The 20829-nt window shown below is 45.9% G+C and overlaps 1 protein-coding gene across 1 annotated transcript in view; it reads right to left on the reverse strand.

Annotated features, from left to right (window-relative positions):
- The window catches only part of shmt2 (serine hydroxymethyltransferase 2 (mitochondrial)), a 30074-nt gene extending 11023 nt beyond the window's left edge, over positions 1-19051 (reverse strand). Inside the window, exons 1-3 of the mRNA XM_066708428.1 lie at positions 18898-19051; positions 4987-5175; positions 595-674 (exon numbers count right to left, since the gene is read on the reverse strand). Coding sequence (XP_066564525.1) covers positions 595-674; positions 4987-5175; positions 18898-18930 — 302 coding nt within the window. The 5' untranslated portion in view covers positions 18931-19051. The remainder of the gene's footprint in view (positions 1-594; positions 675-4986; positions 5176-18897) is intronic.
- Positions 19052-20829: the final 1778 nt, after the last annotated feature.

Raw genomic sequence — 20829 nt, forward strand, 5'->3', positions numbered from 1 at the left:
AAGCCCACATTTGTTCAAAAGCTGCATGTTTGTTCAATTCCACTTAGATGCCAACACTCATCCACAGCGAGACGCACTTCCTCTCTGCCGCTGCAGGTTTGCGGGCTGATCCATAACTATGAGAGGCAGAGGCGTGCGAGGGGGAGGACGGAGAACAGCAGCGCCGGCTGTGATTCACCGGACATCGTTCCCACCGGTGCTTTGGCTCGAGAGCCCTTGACCAGAACAGCATCAGGCCGGCGCGGGAGATGAAGCACGTCTATGGGAGTCACTGCAGGCAGGACGTGTTACACAAGCCAGCAGGAGTCGTCAGTGCTGCGCGGTTTGGCAGGTCTCCATGCTACACCAGGGCACGTGGGTCACTGTTCTCCTCTACAGACCAGCAGAAAGGGCGGCACACAGGTCCACACACACCGATCTTTTAGAGAAGGCCTCTGTGGTGCTGCCCAGCAAACAATACGTCACTGACAGACACATACAAAACACAGCTGGTCGCAACGCCTTTAATACGGTTCTTCAGTCGTGGCAAATGGTCACCCTAAGAGGGAGGTCCGACCTGTTCTAGTTTCTGGGAATCCAGTGGGAGGCCCTTACCTCTTTCCAGGATAGCCCTCGGAGTACTTGTTGTTGAGACAGGACCCCAGGGCCTCCAGAGCTGCCCGGCTGCAGAAATTCTGAAAAAAAGAAAGAAAGAGAGAAAGAAAGAAGGAGAAAGGGAAATGGATCTTCAGTCATTTGATAGAGCAATTCCTGTGGAGTTGCAGAAGTACCATGTTTGTATGATCTTCATTGCTATGGCTGACAAGAAGAATGCATATCACACTTGGCAAATTTATGAGTGTTTTGGGAAATTGTGGGGTAGGTAATTAAACTGGGGGAATGCACAGGGCTATTAAAAAAACACTTTACAATAAAGGCCGACCTCTTCATTGAATCACGGTCTGGACTTTCAGTGCCAACAAATAGTGTTTTCATGTCAAAAGGTTACAAAGGCAATATTAAATAAAATCTATGTATTATCCAGGACAAAGAGTACAGTAGTCATTGTTTAACAAAGGGGGTGAATACATTTGAATTCAGTGAGTGAAAACAGCACAATTAGACAGGTACCGTTCACTTTGTATTGTATTGATTGTATTTATTAATTTTAGTATATTACTTTATACTACTTCCATTTTTTTTTAACTGGTGGAGAAAATAATGCACAGGACTACACCATCTACTAGTCTTGAGCACGGCGTAGGGAAGAGGGAGACTAACAGGCATAGGTAATCCACACAAACAGATACGCTGGGTTTTAATGAAGATTTGCATATGCAGATAAACCAGAAGGTAACTGCAGGATACTTCACGTTATAATGAAGTGACTTGACACATGGAAACTGCATGTGTGTGTTTGTGTGCGTGCGTTTCTCTGTTTAGGATGAATTATGCATTTAACCAGACAAGTGAGTAAAGATGAAAAATAAATTCCCAGACTAGCTTGTTTGCAGTCACTCCAGATTTCTCTCTCTCTTGGGGGGAAGTTCTAGGTTTTTATTGTATTCTTATTTTTTTTTTATGGCAACTTTTAACCTGCAAACCCTGCTGTATTTACACCAGCTCGAGTGCAAATTAAGGGGAAACTCATTCTCAGCAGGACATCAGTACAGGGCTGGAGGCTGTCAAGACACCCAGCGCACAGTTCCCAAACACACACACACACGGACATATGCACGCGCACACACAGAGAGACAGAGAGAGACGCTCAAGGCAGAAATTGGAGAGAGACGTGCACAGAGACATGCAAGACACGTGAGACACGCACGCTCACACACGCACGCACGCACGCTCACACACACACACACAGACAGGGAGACGCGCACGCACAGAGAGAGAGAGAGAGAGAGAGACGCGCGCACGCACACACAGAGAGAGAGACGCGCGCACGCACACACAGAGAGAGAGACGCGCGCACGCACACACAGAGAGAGAGAGAGAGAGAGACTCGCGCACGCACACACAGAGAGAGAGACGCGCGCACGCACACACAGAGAGAGAGACGCGCGCACGCACACACAGAGAGAGACGCGCGCACGCACACACAGAGAGAGAGACGCGCGCACGCACACACAGAGAGAGAGATGCGCGCACGCACACACAGAGAGAGAGATGCGCGCACGCACACAGAGAGAGAGAGAGAGAGAGAGACGCACGCACACAGAGAGAGAGACGCGCGCACGCACACACAGAGAGAGACGCACGCACGCACACACAGAGAGAGAGACGCGTGCACGCACACACAGAGAGAGAGACGCGCGCACGCACACACAGAGAGAGAGAGAGACGCACGCACGCACACACAGAGAGAGAGAGAGAGAGAGAGAGACGCACGCACACAGAGAGAGAGACGCGCGCACGCACACACAGAGAGAGACGCGCGCACGCACACACAGAGAGAGAGACGCGTGCACGCACACACAGAGAGAGAGACGCGCGCACGCACACAGAGAGAGAGAGAGACGCGCGCACGCACACACAGAGAGAGAGAGAGACGCACGCACGCACACAGAGAGAGAGACGCGCGCACGCACACAGAGAGAGAGACGCGCGCACGCACACAGAGAGAGAGACGCGCGCACGCACACACAGAGAGAGACGCGCGCACGCACACACAGAGAGAGACGCGCGCACGCACAGAGAGAGAGAGACGCGCGCACGCACACAGAGAGAGAGAGACGCGCGCACGCACACAGAGAGAGAGAGACGCGCGCACGCACACAGAGAGAGAGAGACGCGCGCACGCACACAGAGAGAGAGAGACGCGCGCACGCACACACAGAGAGAGAGAGAGAGAGAGAGACGCACGCACGCACACAGAGAGAGAGACGCGCGCACGCACACACAGAGAGAGAGAGAGACGCACGCACGCACACAGAGAGAGAGAGAGAGACGCACGCACGCACACAGAGAGAGAGACGCACGCACGCACACAGAGAGAGAGACGCGCGCACGCACACACAGAGAGAGAGAGAGACGCACGCACGCACACAGAGAGAGAGACGCGCGCACGCACACAGAGAGAGAGACGCGCGCACGCACACAGAGAGAGAGACGCGCGCACGCACACAGAGAGAGAGACGCGCGCACGCACACAGAGAGAGAGACGCGCGCACGCACACACAGAGAGAGAGAGACGCGCGCACGCACACACAGAGAGAGAGAGAGAGAGAGACGCGCGCACGCACACACAGAGAGAGAGAGACGCGCGCACGCACACAGAGAGAGAGACGCGCGCACGCACACAGAGAGAGAGACGCGCGCACGCACAGAGAGAGAGACGCGCGCACGCACACAGAGAGAGAGAGACGCGCGCACGCACACACAGAGAGAGAGAGAGAGAGAGACGCACGCACGCACACAGAGAGAGAGACGCACGCACGCACACAGAGAGAGAGACGCGCGCACGCACACAGAGAGAGAGACGCGCGCACGCACACAGAGAGAGAGACGCGCGCACGCACACAGAGAGAGAGACGCGCGCACGCACACAGAGAGAGAGACGCGCGCACGCACACAGAGAGAGAGAGACGCGCGCACGCACACAGAGAGAGAGAGAGAGAGAGAGACGCACGCACGCACACAGAGAGACGCACGCACGCACACAGAGAGAGAGAGAGAGACGCACGCACGCACACAGAGAGAGAGAGAGAGACGCACGCACGCACACACACACAGAGAGACGCACGCACGCACACAGAGAGAGAGACGCGCGCACGCACACAGAGAGAGACGCGCGCACGCACACAGAGAGAGAGAGACGCGCGCACGCACACACAGAGAGAGAGAGAGAGAGAGACGCACGCACGCACACAGAGAGAGACGCACGCACGCACACAGAGAGAGACGCACGCACGCACACAGAGAGAGAGAGAGACGCACGCACGCACACACAGAGAGACGCGCGCACGCACACACAGAGAGAGACGCGCGCACGCACACACAGAGAGAGACGCGCGCACGCACACACAGAGAGAGAGACGCGCGCACGCACACACAGAGAGAGAGAGAGACGCACGCACGCACACACAGAGAGAGAGACGCGCGCACGCACACACAGAGAGAGAGACGCGCGCACGCACAGAGATGCGCGCACACACAGACGTGCGCATGAGACGCGTGCACGCACACACGTGCACACACAGAGAGACGCGCACACGCACACACAGACGCACGCGCACACAGAGACGCGCGCACGCACACACAGAGAGAGAGAGAGACGCGCGCACGCACACACAGAGAGAGAGAGAGACGCACGCACGCACACACAGAGAGAGAGACGCGCGCACGCACACACAGAGAGAGAGACGCGCGCACGCACAGAGATGCGCGCACACACAGACGTGCGCATGAGACGCGTGCACGCACACACGTGCACACACAGAGAGACGCGCACACGCACACACAGACGCACGCGCACACAGACGCACGCGCACACAGAGACGCGCACGTGCAAGCACACACACAGATAGAGAGACGTGCACACAGAGACAGACATGGAAGAGCACGCACACAGAAAGAGAGACACGTGCGCATGCATACACACAGAGAGAGACAGGGAGACGCACACACACAGAGACGCACTCGCTCGCACACACAGAGACACGCGCATACACACATACACACACACATACACACAGAGAGACGAGCACCGAGACAAGCAAGCATATCCTATTGCTTCTGCCCTTCAGGGATATGCTAATTGCACTTCCCGAGATCTCAAGGAAATGCAGAGATAACATCTCGTGCTCCTCTGGAGTCAGCACAGGTAACATCTTATGGCATCGGGGGCACACCTGTGCGTGCGGTTCCGACTGTCAAACAGCGTTGCCATGGTAATGTGAGATAGCAGAAGCGCAGTGGTACAACACGGGCCAGTGCTAAGCCATGGGAGGATCACCTCTTGCCATGCGCTGCTAGTGTGAATAGGCACGAGTCGTGGCGTACCTCAGAGGCGATGAGCTCCAGCCCACGCAGCTGCCGGTCCTTCTCCTTCTGCACCAGGTTCCACATCTCAGGGTCGTCGGAGGCCAGGCTCTCTTGTCCGGTCCAGGATGCCACGTCGCCAGGCAGCTGGGTATGCTGCCCGCGGACAACTGCCGACGCCACTGCGCGGGGCACATGGCGCACCAGGGGCTGTTAAAAACACATCAGCACAGGGGAGACTGTCATCAATGTACCACAGACATATATATATGCTGCATACATATACATAAACACAAACATGAAAAATAGATGCTATAGATCAGTGGAAACATCATGGCGAGGCAAAAATCCAGCAGCAAAATGACACACAAAAACTGTTGGTAGATAGACATGCATCCTCATCTCTATAGCACATGCAAGCACTGCCCACAGCGCACTCACTTAGGCAGGTTTTACAACTGACAAAGTGCAGGCCACTGCCTAAGCTGGATTTGTCAATTTATTGCTCAGAACTTCCTGGCAATTGAAGTTTCTTGGAGCTGGGGAACAGGGAAGCGGCTGGCTGAGAGTTCCTGCTGGGCTGCCAACACGCCGGCTGAGAATGGAGCCGAGGGCTTGAAATAATGGTGACAAGTGCGTAAGAAATAAATATCAACAGCATCTCCCGCCGTCTCCGCAAAACCGCAAGAAATCATCTTTACGCTTTTATGCCGGCAGATTTCTCCCGACAAGCAATTATTGCTGAAAATTACTGCCCACCCCGATGTCAATCCACCTCCATTCCACACACACACAGACACACACACACAAACGCACACCCCTTCACATTGCCGCAGAAGACAGCCAAAGCACAGAAACGTGCACCCGCTGTTGGGATGGAGCGCACCTTAGCTGACATTTTGCGGAGATTTGTGGAATATGGAGAACGTGGGGGGGGGGGGGGGGATGCAGCTTGGATTGTGTGTTGTGAACTCTAAGGCAGTGCAGATCTGCTGCAAAATGTCATCACAGATTATTAGCAAAGAAACAAACCCAGAGAAGTCCAAACAACCCTGGTAGTTTCACATCAATAACTTTTGGTGTGCCTCTGAGGGCCGAGATTGAAGTCATGAAGTCATCAGGCCTCCCTCAGCTTAATAACTGTGTTTGAGGCAGAATCCTATCAAATTCAGTATGACTAGGGAAGTGCAAACATTACACTTATCTGCTTAAAAACTGCCCCTAGATGGTGGTACAAATACTACAAACCTCTTCTGCCTTCCTCTGTGCGATAAGCAAATGAAAACAAAAAGTCAGGTCCGCAATACAGAGCCAGGGACTTGACTATCTTGGATGGTGTCCTCTGGACCTGACCTCAGACCATCTACCTGCCTTATCTTTTAAGACTCAAGGTATTTTTTATGACATGGGTGTTTACTAGTTAATTAAAATTATGAATGGGACAACTGAAAAGCCTTACAGAGGATTTAAAAAGGAAAAAAATATATTTAAAAAAAAGAAAGGAAGATAAAGGGTCATGGTTGACCTCACTTGAATTTTTCTGTCACTTTGAAGGTTTAAATCCTGAACGGGTTAAACACAGCACACCAAGAATACAGAGCTTCGACTGCCTGACAGGAGCACAACGTAGGACTACTTGCACCAATCAAAGGCAGCGCCATGCTCAGCAGGTGACCTAGATTAAACACAGCTGACAAGGAGTAAACAGAACCGGGAGGCAGAGCGGGGGGATGTTAAACTTAAAAACAAACCAAAAAAAAACAAAAAAAACTGTGAATGACAGTTTTAAAAACACCATCTTGGAAAGCAATGATGTGTGCACTGGGGGAGAAATACGGTAACGTCCTTCAAACACGGACGAGAAAAAGTCAAACTCAACAAGAACGTGCTCCTGTGCCTCCCCTGCAGGTTGCGCTCTTGCCCGGTGGGGGTGCAAGCAGCTCACGGGCGGCGCGGCGGCGCAGGGTTAACCGACGCAGCTGGCGGCGCTGCAGCGAAGCCCTATAAATTACAGATTTAATCTTTAGCCTCTCAAATCCTTTAATATAATATAATTAGAACAACCGCGGCTGTTTTCAAGATATCAATAAGCACCACTGCTGGTTAATTATGCCTCTATCAGCAATATTCCAGGGAGCTTTACAGCGCTTTATAACACATATTCAGCACTTCCACTTATCAAATCTGGGCACCCCAGTGTTATTTACAATTTTATTATGAAGAGACACAAAGTCCACAGAACAATCCGGTTTTCTGCATACCTCCCCCCTCCACCTCTTCCTCTTCCTTCCAATAGTACAAGCGTTGGTGTGGGGGGGGAATCGTTGACGAGGTTTAATAACCACGGAGGTGATGGTATAGGTTAATCTACTGCTGTGGGCATTGCTGCCTGAGCTGGCGAGCATCCACGGAGCTGTGCAGAGACACGATGAGAGACGCTGCTCTTGCTGGCTGGTCTTCCCCCTCAAGTCTTAGAGCAGCTTAGGTCTTAGGACCCCATGAATCATCGGCCCCTGAAGGAACAGAGGGGATGTTGTTAAATTGATCCAATTAAGCTGCTGATGAGCTGAACTGGGCTTGTTAAGAGCTCGTCAATTCCAGGTTCAGGATTAGATCAACAACCCCACTCTAGCGCCACCACTATAATAAATGACAGCCCGAGAGATGCCACCATAGTGCACAGAGACGAAGGGCCAACCTCCATGCCCCCGTGAGAATTCCCAGGTGGGGGTGCATGTATAATCCCACCTGTATCCATCTACAGAAATCTGATCTCTAGCGTTTGGCACTTCCGTCATGCAAGTAAAGCGGCACGAGACGTGAACTGATCACAGCCCAGAGAGAAGCGGCTCCATCATGTGCTTAATGTGCCCTCTGGCCTGGAAATGAATGGCAGCCTGTCCTTTCAGAGGTTATTTACAGAGGGGATGACGGGCCCGAGTCGGCAGTGACTGGCTGTCTTCATGCAGCGCGGTGTGATCCATCAACCCAGACTAGGAAAGGGAGTGTGTGCGTTTGCAAAGTGTGTTTTTCTCCATGTGCGTTACCACCGAGTTGTGATGGCGCCCTGCCCTCCACACAACACTCTCAACTCACACAGAGAGAGCACCACTTAAAGCATTTTAAACACCAGGATAGCGCACGTTTGGAGTTACAGCACTTAAGTGGGAAGAACGGTCCCATTTTCAACAGACACATCATGACGTGTAACAAAACTAAAACAGTCTTCCATTCTGCCCTACAGTTCAAAGCAAGACTATCTCTCATCCTGAGACAGGCAAGCTGCCGTCCTCAGAACCACACTGTACCTCAAAGATAACTCCATGCAAAAAACGACTGCCAAAAACTCAGCCGCAATTCTCTCTCCGTAGTCTGTGCTCACGACTGCGTGTGCGTGATGTATAACTTCATTTTAATTGTGTTATTAAAAAGCAATTAAAAAACTGATTAGGAACGATTAGGAATCCCTAAATGGGAATTTTGTTTCTCCTCTGTGACAGACAGTATGGAGTGCCCCGAAACTACCCCTCCCCCCGCCCGCACTGCTGCACAAGTCCCAATGCCCAACCCAAGCCATCACACTGATCTGCACATTGATGACAGTTACACCCAAGGAATTATCACAACTGGTTGTTCTCAAACTCCTCACCACATGCATTTTTCTCCAGTAGCTGAATGGAAATGGGCCAAAGGTGGAAAAGTGAGTTAACCACTTCACCCTCAGCGCCACCTAGCTGCTGCCACCAACCCACCCTGCCTCCCTCCCTCCCTCCCTCACCATCCATCTAAAAACCGTCCAGGCCTAACGAGGGCTGAAACCTTGTGGCCGCGGCGACAGATCAGGGAGTGAGCGGAGACAGGCACGTCACGTCCTATAGAGCTAAATCACACGGGTCATTAACTTCTGACGGGAACTGTCCTTCGCTGTCTGCGTTTTCCGTGGGGGGACAGAGCAGGCGCGCCACCCGTCGGCCTTCACTCCCACCACGACGACAAAGGAGCCTCCCGTCGCCAGGAGAAGAGGCTCTCGCATCTCCATTCGCCCAGCCAGCCGTCTGAGGAGAGCTGGCACGAACCGGGCCTCCGCCACCTTGAACGAAGGCGTCAGGCAAATTAAATATATCATGTATAAATACTGCCTCCGGTTCTCACAATACCTTGCTGGGGTTAAGGCATTGAAGTGGGAGATTGAAGGTTTGATTTAGATGTTCTGCTGCATATGGTGTGAAAGTTATGCCCAACCATTAGTGTCACTTTGACAAGTAAAAAATCTCAATCTAAGCTGGTCACACAAGACAGGTTTCTGCCGTCGTCCCTAAAACTAAAATTAAAGTATAAAATAATTGTTAATTATTATGAGGCAGCATAGTACACAATATTATTCCACTTAATAAATAAAAAAGGCACTTTTTTGTGATACTGCCTTTGCTGTAATTAAGAGTATCACTTGGTTTAAGAGTATCAACAATGGTTTAAGGCTCAAGTTGCATCTGACTCAGGGATGAGGCAGCTTCTCTCTGTCTGGGGGTTACAGTGTCAGAACCTTTCCACTACAAACCAAAGGAATCAGTGGGCTCCCGGTCAGTATAAAGTGGTATAACTCGGGGATGCACGTCCTTCATTTCTGTACTCTGAGCAGATGCCCGGCTGTTCAAAATCACACTCACATGTTGTGCTACGAACCAGGACGGTGGAGCCCAGACACGCTCCTGGAGAGCCCCTATCTAGTAAGTTTGGTTGTCTAACAAAAATCACTAATTTCAAAAGACTGGGAACACATGGAAGTTATTGATCAATTAAGCAAATGACTTGTTCAATTAAGGGAACTCTGCTCACTGAGGGCTGAAAAGGACAGTTCATTTTCTTTACACCAGCTCTAAATAACTCCATTTAACAAATAACCAATTTAATTGTTGACAATTACATTGTTCCAAGTGTTAAGAAATTGATGATTAAAGGTTACCAGTAAAACCTGTTGAATAGGGGCTCTCGAGGACTGGCTTGGGACTACTAGGAGGTCTCATTAGATCAAAGTCTGCCACTACAGTGCCTAGGATACTGAGCCGCAGCTTCCCCATCCCTTTATTCTTATCATAAGAGCTGTGCATCTATCCTCAGGTTGAAATAAGTGCTGTGCATTTCAAGACTGGCTTGACGATGCACATCTCAGAAGATGCAGGTTTACCACACAGTGACGAAGAGTTAAAAGAAGAAGAGGGTTAAAAAAACACAGTAATTTTTGATTTCTCAAAAAAAAAAGTAAATGCGAGCTAGTATGACAGATGAGTCAACTAACATATGTATATATATATATATATATATATATATATATGTGTATATATATATGTATATATATATATATATGTGTATATATATGTATATATATATATATATATATATATATATATATGTGTATATATATGTATATATATATATGTGTGTATATATATATATATATATATATACACACACACACACACACACACACACACACACACACACATATACACTCACCTAAAGGATTATTAGGAACACCATACTAATACTGTGTTTGACCCCCTTTCGCCTTCAGAACTGCCTTAATTCTACGTGGCATTGATTCAACAAGGTGCTGAAAGCATTCTTTAGAAATGTTGGCCCATATTGATAGGATAGCATCTTGCAGTTGATGGAGATTTGTGGGATGCACATCCAGGGCACGAAGCTCCCGTTCCACCACATCCCAAAGATGCTCTATTGGGTTGAGATCTGGTGACTGTGGGGGCCAGTTTAGTACAGTGAACTCATTGTCATGTTCAAGAAACCAATTTGAAATGATTCGACCTTTGTGACATGGTGCATTATCCTGCTGGAAGTAGCCATCAGAGGATAGGTACATGGTGGTCATAAAGGGATGGACATGGTCAGAAACAATGCTCAGGTAGGCCGTGGCATTTAAACGATGCCCAGTTGGCACTAAGGGGCCTAAAGTGTGCCAAGAAAACATCCCCCACACCATTACACCACCACCACCAGCCTGCACAGTGGTAACAAGGCATGATGGATCCATGTTCTCATTCTGTTTACGCCAAATTCTGACTCTACCATCTGAATGTCTCAACAGAAATCGAGACTCATCAGACCAGGCAACATTTTTCCAGTCTTCAACTGTCCAATTTTGGTGAGCTTGTGCAAATTGTAGCCTCTTTTTCCTATTTGTAGTGGAGATGAGTGGTACCCGGTGGGGTCTTCTGCTGTTGTAGCCCATCCGCCTCAAGGTTGTACGTGTTGTGGCTTCACAAATGCTTTGCTGCATACCTCGGTTGTAACGAGTGGTTATTTCAGTCAAAGTTGCTCTTCTATCAGCTTGAATCAGTCGGCCCATTCTCCTCTGACCTCTAGCATCAACAAGGCATTTTCACCCACAGGACTGCCGCATACTGGACGTCTTTCCCTTTTCACACCATTCTTTGTAAACCCTAGAAATGGTTGTGCGTGAAAATCCCAGTAACTGAGCAGATTGTGAAATACTCAGACCGGCCCGTCTGGCACCAACAACCATGCCACGCTCAAAATTGCTTAAATCACCTTTCTTTCCCATTCAGACATTCAGTTTGGAGTTCAGGAGATTGTCTTGACCAGGACCACACCCCTAAATGCATTGAAGCAACTGCCATGTGATTGGTTGGTTAGATAATTGCATTAATGAGAAATTGAACAGGTGTTCCTAATAATCCTTTAGGTGAGTGTATACACAGTACTGTGCAAAAGTTTGAAACAGGTGTGAAAAAACACTAACGTAAGAATGCTTTAAAAAATAGAAATATTATTAGATTATATTTATCAATTAACAAAATGCAAAGTGACTGAACAGAAGAAAAATCTACATCAAATCAATATTTGGTGTGACCACCCTTTGCCTTCAAAACAGCATCAATTCTTCTAGGTACACTTGCACACAGCTTTTGAAGTAACTCGGCAGGTAGGTCGTCCCAAACATCTTGGAGAACTAACCACAGTTCTTCTGTGGATTTAGGCAGCCATACCATCACTTCCAGGACTCCTCGTTCTTCTTTACGCTGAAGATAATTCTTTATGACTTTCGCTGTTTGTTTGGGGTCATTGTCAAGCTGTAGAATAAATTTGGGGCCAATCAGATGCCTCTCTGATAGTATTGCATGATGGATAAGTATCTGCCTGTACTTCTCAGCATTGAGGAGACTATTAATTCTGACCAAATCCTCAACTCCATTTGCAGAAATGCAGCCCACAACTTGCAAGGAAACTCCACCATGCGTCACTGTTGCCTGCAGACACTCATCCAGCCCTTCGGCAAACAAACGGCCTTCTGCTACAGCCAAATATTTCAAATTGTGACTCATCACCTGCTGCCATTTTTCTGCACCCCAGTTCCTGTGTTTTCATGCATAGTTGAGTCACATGGCCTTGTTGCCACGTCGGAGGTATGGCTTTTTGGTCACAAGTTTTCCATGAAGGCCACTTCTGACCAGACTTCTCCAGACAGTAGATGGGTGTACCAGGTCCCACTGTTTTCTGCCAATTCTGAGCTGATGGCACTGCTGGACATCTTCCGATTGCGAAGGGAAGTAAGCATGATGTGTCTTTCATCTGCTGCAGTAAGATTCTTTGGCCGACCACTGCGTCTACGGTCCTCAACGTTGCCCGTTTCTTTGTGCTTCTTCAAAAGAGCTTGGACAGCACATCTGGAAACCCCTGTCTGCCTTGAAATGTCTGCCTGGGAGAGACCTTGCTGATGCAGTAGAACTACCTTGTGTCTTGTTGCTGTGCTCAGTCTTGCCCTGGTGTCTGACTTTTGACAGTATACTGTCTTCAGCAACCTCACCTTGTTAGCTGAGTTTGGCTGTTCCTCACCCAGTTTTATTCCTCATACACTGTTTCTGTTTCAGTTAATGATTGTGTTCCAACCTACATATTGAATTGATGATCATTAGCACCTATTTGGTATAATTGTTTAATCATACACCTGACTATATGCCTACAAAATCCCTGACTGTTCCCGTTTCCTTCTGTTCACTCACTTTGCATTTTGTTAATTGATAAATATAATCTATTAACATGTCTATTTTTGAAAGTATTCATACTTTACAGCATTTATTCACACCTGCCTAAAACTTTTGCCTAGTACTGTATATATACACACACACACACACACACACACACACACACACACAGGAGACCTGACAACTGCCAAGGTCATCACTCAGATTGACAGACAATTCTGCTCCCTCCTGTCACTAACAAATAGGAACAGCGTAGTTACAAATTACTCCTTGGTTTGGCGAAGGAAATGGTACTTTACTGCAGAGAGACATCCGCTAAGAGAACTGAGCGCGTAGGAGATGCATGTAGAGCCGGAGCGTGTCGAATGATAGCCAGACAGCAGGAAGGGTATTTTGATGAGGACCTTTTATCGCAGCGCAGTGATCCATTTCTTTTAGTTACTATGCCAATTGGTTTCAGTGCAGCTGTTGGCCACTGCATTACAGTCAAGTTACGTTCTCTCAGAGAGAGGTTACTTTTAAATACAGTTAATCTTTCAAACAAAGAGAATCCCCACATCAAATAGGGTGGAATGAAATTCATAAACTGAAACTACTAAACTGTAAAACTGTATGTGAGGCCTGCAATTTACTGTTCCACACAGTAGACCAGAAAGTGACAAATAAATAAATTAAATCCTGGCATTTGTCTCCTTAGATTTGCAAATGTTCTATATAAAGATTGTTTGGTTTTTTTCAAAATGAAAATCTTATTGGACTAAATCTGTAAAAGTTTTATGGTGTACTTAATATATGAATTAGGTCACTATTTTTTGATATGATTAAAATGAATTTATGTCAATGCCTATCACTTTGCTGTTCTCGCTCTACTACGATTAATGGTGCCCCTGCAGAGTTTTGTCAGAATAAGAGGCATCCAACCTAAATAAATGGCAATAATTAAATCTTATTAAAGCACAATACCCACTGAGCTTTTTTATATATTATATATTATATATATATATATATATATATATATATATATATATATGCAATGTGTGCGTATATATTTAAAACTACTTAGCAGTAGCAATTAATAGACAAAAAATAAAGCTTTCATAGTCACGATCCACATGAACGCAAAACTGAACGGATTTGTGCAGCAGACATTCAACAAATTGCTGTGCTCCTCTATAACAAGGTGTTGGCCCACTTAGTGCAACTGGCAAGGATTTAATGCTAACGACATTTAAAGCAACCGATGGCTGGGAGGTGAGGCCTTTGGGTGCACATCTCCCCAGTACACTGCTGTGTGTGTGGGTGACAGTAATTGGACTTAGCACACTCCCGTCCTTCTGCGGGATCCAGTTACCGTAGCAACTGCTACACGTTCGGCTCTCTATTTTTATCGTTGCATTAACACAAAGTATAAAAAATGCATGAAAAATAAAATATGGAAAGCAGCGGCACACTTAAGACTCGGTCCCGAAACACTGTACACAGCAAGGGCCGGACTCTCCAAAAGTTGTTGTAGGGTTTCCTAATGAGAGATCGACTTCTTACTTCAACTTCAGAGGAAGCCTGGAACGCAAAAAACAAACTTAGGGATATTAATTGAAAGCTATCATTGAGGGTTTTTAGTTTTTTTACATTTGTTAACATACATAACATTAACAAACGTTAGGCACAGTCTGTCATTGATGGAAAATAAATTATATAACTTTTTTTAAACAAATACAGGCAGCTTATTTCTTCTCTCTGGTAGAGGTTTTCTCTCTCATTTGTTGATCATTTGGAAAACTGTCACCAGTTTTATATACATGATCCTTGAGAGAGCGAGAGACAGTGACAGGGATAGTGTGTTTTGCCTGAGAAGTCAACAAACGGGTTGCCCAGACTGTCTCTTCCAATCGTTAAACTGCCAAGAACAGCTGGCACGGACAGAGGGCAATAGGTGCGGACCTTGGCAGGAGCTCCAGTCAGGTGACCGCTAGGGTGAGCTTTAGCACTTGGAAACGCAACATGAAACAAATGATACTTCCATATGCCTGATTAGAACTAGAAAACTAAATAAATATGATAATAACAAACAAACAAATTGTATATATTAAAGTGTTTGGACCCACAGCCAAGACTGTGAAGAGACAGGAGAAGATGGGTTAAGGTGCCATGGGTGTATTCACAAGGAAATGCCCACTAACTACTGGCACTGTAAACAAATCCCATATCCCTCTCAGTCTCCCTTTTGTTCGTTAATACTTAACAAGTATGCTAGGTTAATAAAGTACATTGAGTCTCGATCTGAGTGCAGCGGCTTTCCATCTTAATGTTGTGCGGAGACTATTTAATTAAGAAGAGTGAAATGCTGATGAAAAGCCTATAAAAGGGGGGGGAGGGGGGGGGTTGGGGACGAAAAAGGAAATGGAAAAAACCTATCAAGTTATGGAAGACACCCAGAGCTGTGCAGCAGTGTGTAGGAATGAGCGGAGAATCGCAGAGCCAGCCACGTCTAATTGAGAACCCAATGTATGGATTTGTTTTACATATGAGAATCGTGTGCCATGGAGCTCGATTAGCCACACCCTGACCCACTTAATGGAACTGCCACTACAGCTGCAGCGCGAATGTGTCAATCAGACGTGGAACGACACGGTCGAGGCGTTGACCACTGGCCTGCTTATTTTACAAAGGCTCATTCATACAATCTTTCTTTTTTTTAATTATTATTATTTTTTAAACAAGGCTGCACACTCGTTTGAAGGGATTTCACAAGCTTTCACGGGCTGTGCAGGGCTTGCGACAGTTAGGCACTTTTTGCTGTTTTGGTTAATGCTTGAGGTCAGGAATTGGATTACGCCTACTTTATCTGTGTCTCAAGCTCCCAGGCCTGCCTATCTATACTGAGGCACTGGTACATCCCATACATGTACATAACTGAACATTAAAAGCATAATTAAAAAATTATAATTGAATGGCATTTGAATTAAAAGAAATAAGATATTTTGAAAGGAGCTGTACTGTAGAAACTATATACACTATACACTAAAAAATTCAGAATTGGTCAAATAACACAGGTAAGCTGTTCACTACCTTTCTAACAAAGCCCGGGGTGTCTCTTAACACCCATGTTTCCTACAATCCTTGCGGCAAGTTTTCCCGTGCATCACTTTTCAACAGCAACAAGACACGTAAGGTACGGTCCCTTCTTTATTTCCTCCATGCAGCTCCTCCCAGAGGTGTTCTATGGGACTGGGGTCCGGATTGCTGAACTGGTCTTCAACGGCATTCTTCGTTCAGTGCTGGCATACAATAAGCTGCTGCCAGACATATCCCACGCCATGCTGGCCGTCCCAATAAACAAAGCAGCAGTACACAAAACATGAACTGGGGAAGAATTCATTTCTAACAGAGGGAGTGGCTCGATCCCATGTTTGCTATGTATAACCATGAAACACAGCATAACACCCCATGTGCCAGAGCATGTAGTCCTTCAACAGAACTGGGTTACAAGCTAGGAAAGCTGGACTGCTTTGGTGTCCTGATCATAAAACATTTGAGCGGCAAACAGTCTTAGCTTTTTTCCCTACCACTGAAGCCCCAAAACCATTGAAATTCCCGGGCAGCATACAGCTAAAACTCAGCTACCAGTTTAATTTCCAGCGCAAGAGCTCCATAGTGTCTATGGGAATAGGCCCTCCGAGTTCTACTGGAAGGCCTACTTAGATTTCTTTGAGGGACGGCACAGAGAACATCGTTAAAGAGGAGTGTGATTCGACTGTTTCTGGTAACCTCAAGGTCCAACTCCGGCCTGCCATCAACTACGGCAAAGGCTGCATCTCGCATGAGAAACACAATAAAATTAATAAATAAATCAATAAATACACAAAATAAAAAGGCAGTATGTTTTTCACAAGGTCATGCACTTCATTACAAATGATTACCCTGCCTCCTGTCACTGCCGCAGAATAAAACACGGCCGGTGTGGACGATTCAAGGGCACACTGGCAGCCTTCCTTATAAATGACTCTCATGTGTTTTTAAACTGTATTAAAGCGGCACGCTACACTGATTAAAACAAAGGGGGAGCACGGTGTCATGTGAACCAGGGTGCAAGACATGATGCGATTATCTCCGCAGAACTGGAAAGTCCACGGCCTCGATGCATTTATTAATTTTTGATACGTGGTTATTATTCTGGTTTTCCCTTTTGTTTGGGGTGTTTCTTTCTCCGTCCATTAAAAACTCATTGGGGGGGGGGGGGGGGAGTATACTACAAGTAGGATTTGTGAATATTTTATAAGATTCGTTCTGCAGCACTGATACCCTCGGGGAAGGAGTAATTCTAACAGAATAGACTGATTGATCGACTGACTGAATATTATTTGGTGGGATTTACCCCGGATAATATAAAACAGAGTGTCGAGCAATTCCTCACAGTTCTTTTTGTTATTTATTTGCCCCTTTTTAATGCATAATTACAAATCCCAGGGGACATTTGGATTACTATAGAAATGACTCTATTAGCAATAGCTGTGAGGTTGAAGTGTAAGAAAATTGTGAAATACAGCAAATTACATGAAATGAAGCCAGCTGATGATTTATTTTAATTACCTATAAACATCTTCGCAGCAGGATAACACTGAAGGATAATCACTGAGTAATATAACTTTAGTGACATCTTGTATGCTGTGCAATCATTAAATTTCCAGCGTGATCAATTAGTCTTTTTGCACGATTTTTTTTTTTGTAATGCAAAATGCTCAATGGAAAGTAGATGAACAATTGCATTAACATACAGACTGACAAACACAACCTGTTGATTTATGTTTTTGTCTCATGCCAAGAATAGATCACTAGATCAATTCCCATTCAGACTCCCATTCAAGTTTCCTTCTTACCTACTGGACCAACTAGTTTTGATCTGGTTGTCAGGATGTGTGTTTGTGATTATAGAAGGCATGCAGTGCAGAATTAAGGAAGAGAAAGCAGACTGGCACATGTTATGTGGAAGTCATGAAAAAAGTTGCATCATCTCACGGCACACCACTTTCCACGTGGCTATGAAGTGTAACTAACCCGTCTGGCAACTTTTTCAAACCTTACACTAGAGAAACTTTGTTGGGGTAGATTTGGGTGGATCATTTCAAATACATACATGCACAAACAATGCATGCTTGTTTCTAGTAATCCACTGCAAAGCACTCAAGCCAGGACACGACTAATGTAGCGTTTTGTGCAAATAAAGCGGTGTCGATGCATTTCCGCTACAGTAACAACTACAGATATGGATTTGCAAGTCGATGCGAGGTAACAGTAGTCGTGTTAATGGTGCCAATTTCCGAAACGTTATATAAGCAAGTTAATCAATACAAGATAGCGGGGTTGCACAACTACGACTAGTACAGACACCAGCAAGTCGATAAGCAGCACGGTGCACAAGGACATTATGAATACGGAGATAACACTGTGTAGTTGCAGAGCAGGAAAGTGCTGATCCCTTCAGAAACTATCCAAGCAGAAAGTGACTGCAGTGGCCTTTATGGGAGGAACTTGACACTGTCCTGCAGGTTTAACACAAACCACAGGATTGCTCGGCTCAAAAAAGTTCAGACACAGCCAAGTAGGGCATCGACTCACGACTCAAAACGCATTGCCACGTTGTGACATTTGACACAACGCCTGCAGATTGGGTTTTTTTTTTTTGGTGGCATCACCCGAGGTAAAATACATTCTTCTGCAACTTTAACATCGATTCATACACTTGAACATGCAAATACATGCAGCTCGTTCACGGAAAACACACATTTATATTGCAATATTGATCTGCACATTGCTGGTTGCAAAGCATTAGTCGAAGCTGTGGTTTTCATTTCGCACTGTGGCCACAGTAACTTGACCCATGAAGACACGTATTGTAATCTTTCCTACTTACTCGAGCAAGCTGTCTTAAAGTCAACGACAGCATGTTTGTTGATTTCTCGGGTGCTGGCGATGAAGAGGAGAGGATCGCAAGAAAACCACCAGGTCGGTTCACAGGGCTGACTAGCCAGCTGGAGGAGGAAGGCACAGACGGTGGAGAAACGCTAACTGCGCCTGCGTAACCTTTTGCGTAACCAGCGTGCGCAGCCGCATTGAAGGGGCAGAGACCGAAAGACTTCTGGGATTTGTAGTTCCTATTTTTTTAAGCGAAATAGTTACGCAAGTACTGTACAAAAGTGTGATCAAACAACAATCAACCGTCCCAATGGCAGAGCAGATGACACTTTGGTATTCAGAGAAATGTAATTGTGCATTTGCATGAATCAAGTGTGCATATAGGCCTGGTATAATATACAGTTTAATATCCAATTATTAGGCTAAGTAACATCACTTTCATATATGTTATGGGTTACACCTGGGGGTGGGATAAGACAGTGACATTGTTAATCGATTACAACATCAAGACTGTAAAATATAATTACATTATTATAAAATATAGATTTTTACATTTAAAAGAAAACTCTCCGTTGTGGTAGTTTTACTGGTCAAACACATGATTTAGTATAAACTGCTGGGTTTCCTGCAGTTTTCATAGAATTAAACTCGTCCATTTTGCGTGAACCTCACACGGGTTGCGCGCCTGTCTAATTTACTGTAATTACTAATATAATTACTTAATTTACCACAGTTTATTCCTCAGAATTACAACCACCACGGGTAAGGCCAAAAGTATATATTTTTCTCTGAATATGGAATATAAACTAAAATACTAGTTAAAACAGACTATAAACCACAGTAAGCCCACTGTGAGGGATGTACACATTTATTCAAAATATACATAATATAGGTAAAATAATTGAAACACAATCCTCTTGTTGGACTCGAAACGTGAATGTTACAGTAAAGTAAAGGACATTGCGGGCCAATAAAACAATATATAATTAGAAATAAACCAGTACAAACCATATTTGTGGACATTTCATTATGACCCATTAACTAACGACCAAAATGAATATCGTTTGTTGTCTGCCCAAAACCAATAATGGAGGCTCAGATATGTTTATGGAAATAAATGAGAGAGAGGGGGATTTTTTACTAAAATTTAAAAACCATGAAATGAGTCAGCCATGAAGTGAAAATCTCTGAGCTTTTTCAATGCAAATTACAATTTTAAAGGCCGTGCAAAATATGACAGACTACTGCTAGAGCCCACACCATTCATAGAGGCTTTTTTTATTGTGCACATTTTCTAAAAGTCAATTAGTTTCGGTCCAGATGAGCTCAGCTGCGAGGTAAATAAACAGATTGCCTTGCAGGGCGAGGGGCTCGTCTGCCTTAAAGGGTCTCCGTGTGCTGACTGGACGATGGCCGGGGTCTTAAGGGACACATTGGGATTATCTCCGGTCTTTCTTCCCCCTCAGATGAATCGAGATGATTCACGTCTCCTGCATTTTAAACGCCAAGAGATGCACGCCTGCTGCGTTTTATGGGGAGCTGGAAAGTTAAGCTATTTTCACATCCAATATCGAGGCAAGGCAACGTGCTCTCTGTCTCTTCACGACACAGTGTGTTGCTGGTGTCCCACAATCAAATGGCAATTCTTTATATACGAATCTCTTGCATTTATTTATGAATTTTACCTTTGGAGTTCAGTGAAGTGTAGACTGGCAATTATAAAGTTCAACAGCGATAGGGGGGTGTAAGGTTGGGTATGGTTAAAAAAAATACAAGCACTTTCTGTTTATGCACTATAAAGTTTCAGTTAAAATAAATAATGAAATGACAAATAGAATGAGATCTTTTGGGGATAACTTGGGGCTTAATTCTTAGTATTAGGCCCTAATATGTGCACTCTACAGTTTTAAAGTGGTTACTGGTTAATCCA

Source organism: Amia ocellicauda, chromosome 7, assembly GCF_036373705.1.
Source record: "Amia ocellicauda isolate fAmiCal2 chromosome 7, fAmiCal2.hap1, whole genome shotgun sequence".
NCBI classification, from domain to species: Eukaryota; Metazoa; Chordata; class Actinopteri; order Amiiformes; family Amiidae; genus Amia; species Amia ocellicauda.